The following is a 7,875-nucleotide window of genomic DNA, read 5'->3' on the forward strand; positions in this document are numbered from 1 at the left end:
ACCTCTGTTCTGGTCCATCCACCAATCAAAAAGCTCTCAAATGAACCAGAAGTATAGCCCGTTTAAATGTGGCAACTTCCCAGTTCAACAACAGAGTTCCAGAAGAGTTCAAGAGTTTTGGGATCCAGAATGCAGAGAGTTTGGGAGTTCATGAATGCAAAACGCAGGCATTCATGGATGCTGCTAAACCAAACAAGCTGAACCAGAGACGATTTTGGGAATTACAACTTCTGTTTGGATAACCTCGCACGGCTCTCTAGGTATTTGGCTGTTCTCACTGAGACGCTGAACAGTGGTTGGAAGTGAGACTCCACACCGGAACTGATCTATCTTCAGAAAAGGTAAAAGTCGACCTTCACCAAAAGTGTACTGTTTGGGACAAGCTGAGTTCCGAAGGAGCGTGTACATTCTGGTTAAAACAGATAAATTCCCTCACATATCTCTCTGTAAGATAAATCTCAATTTTCCATCTTTAAACTCTCCTTTCTGCTAGAAAATTAATCCAGATGTTTTCATTAATGTCTGTGGTGAAGCAACGGAAAACCATGGCCGTATGGTTTCCTGGTTGTAAAAGCTGATTAATTATGTTGTTGTTTTCATATTCTGCCAAATTAATGTAAATGTTTGATGTTAAACTTTGATTCTGTAAAATAAATGACCACATTCATTTTGATGGGTCAAAGAAAAATGACGTCTCACGTTACATTTCATTAAATTCAATGCACGTTTTATCCAGTCCAGAAAGATGAGTGAACCCATTTTAATTGATGAATATATCAGCATCTGTTCATCTACACTGTTGTGAACTCGGCCTCCAACCAAAACCTGCCTCTGAAGACCTTCATGGGACAGGAACTGTTATTTCATTGATTTGAATCCAGAAATACAAATTAGCTCATCCAGAGACTGTCTAATTGTATCCTGAAGTAATCAATTGAAAGAACACTCTTCTTTTTATATTATCATTACTACTTTACAATATCTTGATAAATCAAAAGTGTGTTTAGTTCATATCATTTCTAAAGTTGAAATAACTACTCATTTTAAATCAACTGTGAAACAGTATTAATGATTTTTATACCTCGTTTAAATTAGAAATCAAGTTAAATGTCTATTTACAAAGTAATTATGCATTTTGATTTTCTGTCTAAAGGAGAAGTAGTGATGTCGGTCAAAAGTCAGAGACAGTCAGAAAGAAGTTATTAGAACGAAGTGTATTGTTTTTAAACCTAGCAGACAGTAAATAAGAGCAACTGGCACCTGCAAAGTTTCTCACTTCTTCAAAACATTTCTCTGTCTGTACTAAACGTTCCTAAACATTCCTGCTGTCCTCTTGACTTGTAATAACCCTCTGACATAACTAGAACCACCCCCTGTTGGTTGTTTCAACAAATCAGGAAGTCCTGAGTAACCAAAGTGAGAACTCTCTAAAAGTCCACACTTCCTGGAACTAGTCGGTCTTCTGAGTCGAGTTGGGGTCAAGTCGAGTCGAGTCTAGCCAGTCTAGTCTTCCAGTCTACTCCGCCTTGTGGAGTCTTCCACACCTGAGTGGAAACTCTGACGGACTCACAGCTTGCTGTGAGTCCACCCGGGAGCTGAGCGTGTTTGTTGAACGGAGTAAACGACACGACTTCTGACGATGGCCAGCCGCTCTTGCCGGAGATGCTGGAAGGTAGCGTTGAAATGGACCCGACACCGGAGCTGATTTATCTTCTGCAAAGGTAACGAGTCGTGACGCGCCAAGTGTACCGGAGGTTTGAGCTGGTGTTGGAGGAAGCGTGCCATCCTGGTCCGAACAGACACCCCCTTTTCCCATCTTTTCTCTTCATTCCTTCCTTTAAACTCTTCTATTTTGCCAGTAATCTAGATGCCTTCAGAAATGTCTTGTTGTCTTATTAGTAAAGCGTGCCAAGTTTTATTCATCAGAACCAGATCAGCTATTCACGTGTACATGTTTTGATGTTAAATTTTGATTCTGTTAAATAAATGGCCACATTTATTCTGATTAATCAAAGGAAATTAACGTCTCATGTCACTGATTTAAACACAATCCTCACAGTACCTTGTCACATGGCAGAAATTTAACTCGAAAAAGAGAGAACCCGTTATATTTAAATAATTAGTAGTGGAGGGTCAGAAAGCTGTCCTCGACACCACTACATATTGGTGGCCCGTACGGGTCTCTAAAGAGATATATTTCTCTTCACCCATTCCTCCTCTTTAAACCCCCACCACTACATATTGGTGGCTCCGTACGGGTCTCTAAAGAGTTATTGGTGGCTCCGTACGGGTCTCTAAAGAGAAAAATTCATCCATTCTCCTCTTTAAACCCCCACACTACATTTTGGTGGCCGAACAGGTTTCTAAAGAGATATAAATTATGTGTGACACGAGTATCTGTGCTGTTGAGATAACGCTGCATGTTGGCACATGGAGGTCCGAGTTTTGAACTTGTACAGGCATGATTTATGGCTGTGGTGTTCAGAAAACTGTAATTACGTCAATGTGTTCTTGTTAAAGCTGAAAATTGTCAATCTGTTTGTGTAACTAAGCTGGATGCAGTGAGAAAGACGCTTTATTCTGTTTGAAACTCTAGCATGACCGGGAGGTTCTGCTGTCCGACCCGGTTCTGTTTATTGGACTGAACAGTCGTGTTTTAAATGGAAGAAAAGCTGTTTGAAGCTGAGTGGCGCCTCAGATGCTGTTTTATGCTGATTTGTTACATTTTTAACAGTAAAATGTGCATTTTTGAAGTTTTAATGGGCGATAATTTGACCGGACTGTTGATGCTAACTACTAGCTTGGAGCAGGTAAACAAGGGCTGTGATTGGTTGAGAACCGCTGTTTGGGTCGTTCTGATTCGCTGAGAAGCTGGTGACGTATTTCTGTGCGTCCACTCCCTCTGATGTCAGATTGTAAAGCCCTCCTCCGATGTGCATGTGTCTGAACAGTCACGTGACCCCGGAAATGAGGCTCATTTTAACCGAGTCTTCCTTTGTGTTTAAAAACGCTAAATAAAGCCTGACACTGTTCCTAAAACTCATGTTTTCATGCAGATTAAGCGTGCTTGTTCAGAGAAGCCACGTTAAAAGCTTTAAATCCGTCCATAAAACGTTGATTTGAACCGTGTTCGACCGTTGCTACATTGGAGCTAACGGCTAACAATCGGATGTCAACAGGACAGTTCACATGAAGTTGTCATAAGACTCCTACCGGTAAAAGTAAGCTTACACCGCCACCTGCTGTTGAAAAAGGAGTATAACAGTTTTGAGCCAGGGCCGTTGGGTTCAACCGACACTAAGGCCTATCTGAACGACCTTGACTTCCAGTTAAGAAGCTATCCCAACGCTACAGTTGAGGATAAAGTAGGTTTGATCAGGCTCACTTCAACCAGGACGGTGTTTTCCTTCATAGAGCGTCAACCTGATGCCACAAGAAAGGATTACCGCCTGTTATGTGCTGCTCTTATGGAAGAGTATTCCCCTTGCGCGGGACCTGGCGGTTATCCAGCCGCCGACAAGGTCATGCAAGGTAAACTCTTAAACTCTTCTATTATGCCAGTAATCTAGATGCCTTCAGAAATGTCTTGTTGTCTTATTAGTAAAGCGTGCCAAGTTTTATTAACCAGAACCAGGCGTCATCTGGTGAGCCTGCTGAGACAATTGAGGTTAAAAAAATACAGAAAACACTTTATATTGTCACTGAAAGTACTTTACCCTGTTCTAAGACATATATACATTACCTACTGTATTAGTTTAATAAATTTTATATTAAAAAAAAGCAGGAAATGTTTTTCTTATACCTTATTTTCTTATGTTATTTGTATTCATTTTCATGATGGTGGGATATTTTCCTTCTCCATATTGCAATAGTTTATTAAATCTTACAAATATTACTTATAAAGTATATGAACGTTAATCTTACCTTGTAAAATGTGTTCACTGCAAATTCGTGAATATACCGAGGGCTGCCAGTCCTTACGGTCGATGGCTGCCATCCATTGCCGTTTTCAGTCCTCATCAAAGGGTATGTGATAAAAGGACAAGTTTGGTTTCTTTCCTTATCTGTTTGAGCAGCCCGCACTGCACACTATGACCATTTTTATAGACTAATCGACAGAATAACAAGGAAATTAGGCACCCAATTAGCTGAGTTCTACCAGCTAAAACAGAGGCCTTCTTATTCTTTTCAGAATACATTTTTCAGATGGAAAAAGGGATAAAGCCATGAGGAGAGGATAGCGGCATTACAAAAAAGATCGCTTCACACCTTGTCCTAACAGAACACGATTTAAGACATTAAAAAAACTCTGCCAGCAAGCACATTTATGAACACATTACATATTGGACAACAAGGCGGTCCATGAAGCACTAAAGAGATAGTCCATTGTCCTGATAAAATGAGATGATGGTCAGCTGGCACAGTTCTGATAAGCCTCCACAGGAGGGGGGGGGGGGGTCACTTTTCCTTAGTTTACACATTTTCCAGGAGAAATTGATAATCAGCCTGTTTTGAGGCCAACCAGGGAGTCAGATTCAGATAAAACCACAAATGTTGATTTATTCAGGCAGACTATTTTTTCTTGTCAGCCTTGAGTCTTTACTGATACTTCCAAGGTCCGAAATGGCCAGATTAGGGTGCATTCTACTGGTCCGTGCTACGAGCCTCTTCAAGGTCGTTTTCATGCTGACGAGTACCAAAGCCGCAGGTGGCATGCGATTCAAATCACTTCCAACTTATGGTTTCGCTCGAAAATCAGCTGATTTTGAGTCCTCAAAGCACGAACCAAACCTTCACATAGGCAGCAGCCTGATGAGGTCCAAATTAGCTGCGGCCGTCTTCGTTGTATGTTGATAAACCGGGATTGACAATTCCAAAAACAGGAAACCTGTTATCATAAATCCAATTATATGCAATTTCGGTGTCCTCAATCGATAGCAGAAATAGACACATCACATTCCACTTCCCCAGAGATTTATCCAGCTGCATGCGTGTCGTCCGGGCAACATGAGGGTTCTCCAGGACCCTGTCGCTTTCTTGAAAAGATTTTGTCATTTGCGTCAAAAGTCTAGTTGGTCAGATCCAAAACAGTAGTTTTCATTTTGGACGATGTGTAAAAATAGGAGCTGATCCGATACACAGACAGAGAGCAAAAAAGCAGGAGGAGAACAGGGAGCGGGAAGAAACGCGTGCGCCTCGTTAAGAGAGCCAGTGAGAAATTGCTGTACCAAGCAACGAGAGGAGGTACCACACCCTGAAAAGATAATTTATTTAACCTGGACATGTAGGGACAGATGAGACGTAGGGACAGATAAGACATGTAGGGACAGATGAGACATGTTGGGACAGATGAGACATGTATTTTTTGTTCTTGTATTTTTTGTTCTTTTTGGTCAACATTCTGTTTATGAATTTAGAAAAGGATTACAACATTATCTACAAGGAAGAAATGTAAAGTTGTTAAAGCGATTGTTCTTCAAACTTTGTGTGGTTGTGACTCTGTGATGTCAATATGCGCAAATTAGGTTGTTAAGTTTGTTACTGTTGTAAACTTTGGGTCCAACTTATTATTGGTTTAATGCAAAACAAAACATTTATATTTAGTTTGAATTACTTCCATCCATGGAAAACTTCCCAGGAACTTTCAGCTCATTTGCAGCTCTCCAAAGGAGTAAAAACATGTTGACGTAGACAGTGATGAAGTCTGCAGAGGTTTTAAACAGCGCAGTATTTAAATGACGGCGAGGAGTCGTGATGCTGAGATTTGTGGGTTTGCGTACCTTGGTGATGTGTGTGGTTGTGGTCGTGCACAAAGACTCTGAGGTGATTGTCTGAGCAGTCATCAGCACTCCAGGCTCACCGTCTCCGTTACTGTCCAGCTAACAGCAGAAAGACAAAAACAAGGATCAGCACCGTCTCATTACAGTTACTGCTGATGAAAGGGCAACTGTTGCAATGCAATGCTGCTAAAAAAAGAAAGCACTTTGGTATGAGCAACATTAGCAACAACCTTTAAAACAACATTAAATGTTTCACGTTTCATTTTGGAATCATGACACATGTAAGGAAGATTTAAAATAATCAAAATAAGTTCCCGGGGCTTCTTGAGTGTGCACCTGAGCAGCCTCGTATGTGATGGTCTTGGTTTCCGTATGTACGATGGGAACTTCCTTTGTAGCTATCTCAGTTTTCTGGGCTGCGAACGTGTCTGATATAGTCACCATTTCTGTTTTTACCACAGGCGGCTGGGGAGGGGGGAGAGACAGGAGTGAGGGGGGATAGGATAGGCAGTTAATATATTAAATTTAACACAAATAACTGCAGATATTAAAGAGAATAAAATACTAAATAAAGGTGGTTTAGTGGTACAAATATACATGTATAAACAATAAAAGTCATGCGCAAAAGCAAGAACTTGTAAACTCATGCAACATCATGCAAATCCAATATAAAAACGTTTACCTAACACAAAATAAGCAAACACTAAAGCAGCAGCCCGAACACATAACTCTTTGGTGCCAGCTCAGAACACAGCACAGCAAAAACCTGCATAAAACATGAGCCAATAAAACCAGCGTGACTCAGATGACTGGAAAACAAAGCAGCTATTGAAACGTAAACAAGGCAACATTCGGGATGAGTGGGTGGCATTTCTAAAGTGGTTGGCAGTGATGATTCCAACAAAAGCAAAAAGGAGAATTATCACTGACAAACACAATCTGGTCACAGGCAACTAACACAGAAACAATACAGGCAAAAATCGGCATGCAAAGCAAAAATAACGTGCACCTGAAAGCATTGTGCATGTCCTACTTAGGCCCCATTTACTTCACAACACAAAAACAGGATGATAAATAGGCGACAGCGACACCACACTGGCACTAGTCGTGTTGACAATGGTCTGAAACGTGAAAACGTAAATAAAAAACGAATATGACTGAATGAAGCTGTGAACACAAACACACCAAAACACTGGTGCTTCATCGTCTGATTACACTACTTTGATTTGTCTTAAAGAGTTTATCTTTTGATGTACATGGGGCTTAAAGTTTTCACATAAGCAGGTAAGAAACGGGCATGGTGAGAAGCAGCAGGAAAAGAAGGAGGGTGTATGTTTCTACAGCTGGCAGGAGGGACCAAACCCCAGGGAAGCTCCGCAGCTGGATCAGTGAAGACTTTACCTCAGAGCAACAAATAACTTGCGGCCGTGGCTCCACTTCAACCAGCAAGGCTTCACCGTTCACTTTAGGTTCCTCCTCTTCTTTGGGAGTCACCACCCTGTTCTCCTCAGGTGGGGGGAGACTGTCAGGAGCTTCGTCAGGAGTCACCATGGGATCTTCTGTACTTTCTTCCACCTCTTGCTCGCTCCCTTTCTCCTCTTCTACATCTGTCTCCTCCATTATGAACTGTTCTTCTTCTGCGATGGTTTCTTCTGTAGGGTGGCTGACCTCAGCTGGAAGGGAAGGAGCATCCAGAGCTGAAACCTGCTCCTCCACTCCCTTATCCTCATCTTCCTCCTCTAGCTCCACTTCCTCTTCCATCTCCTCTGGTATTTGTGTTTGAGAGATGGAAACTGAAATGTCTGCGTGGTACTCTGCCTCATCCTCGCTCTCGCTCTCAGACGAAACGCTTTCTGTCATCCTCTCTGACGCTTCCTCCGCTGCCACTACTTCCTCTTCAGCTCTGACTCTTTCCTCTTGTGTTTCCTGTTCCTCTGCAGGTGAAGCATCATCAGCACAGCTGGTCGCAATGGTGACAAGTCCAGGTTTGGTTGCTTTGGAAACCTCCTGGATGACAACAGTTTCTTCGATTTCAACTTTGGTCGTCTACACACACACACACACACACACACACACACACACACACACACACACA

General features: G+C 41.8%; 1 protein-coding gene across 6 annotated transcripts in view; it reads right to left on the minus strand.

Moving 5' to 3' along the window:
• epb41l2 (erythrocyte membrane protein band 4.1 like 2) overlaps positions 1-7,875 on the minus strand; it is a 93,808-nt gene that overhangs the window by 22,918 nt on the left and 63,015 nt on the right. For 5 of the 6 annotated variants that reach the window (XM_037685792.1, XM_037685791.1, XM_037685793.1 and 2 more), the window contains 3 exons: positions 7,182-7,826; positions 6,117-6,245; positions 5,781-5,879 (listed from right to left, as the gene is read on the minus strand). In XM_037685792.1, the coding sequence (XP_037541720.1) occupies positions 5,781-5,879; positions 6,117-6,245; positions 7,182-7,826 (873 nt within the window). The remainder of the gene's footprint in view (positions 1-5,780; positions 5,880-6,116; positions 6,246-7,181; positions 7,827-7,875) is intronic. The other variant, XM_037685794.1, reaches the window with a different exon arrangement.

This window comes from Nematolebias whitei, chromosome 12 (assembly GCF_014905685.2).
Source record: "Nematolebias whitei isolate Nwh7 chromosome 12, NemWhi1, whole genome shotgun sequence".
NCBI lineage: Eukaryota > Metazoa > Chordata > Actinopteri > Cyprinodontiformes > Rivulidae > Nematolebias > Nematolebias whitei.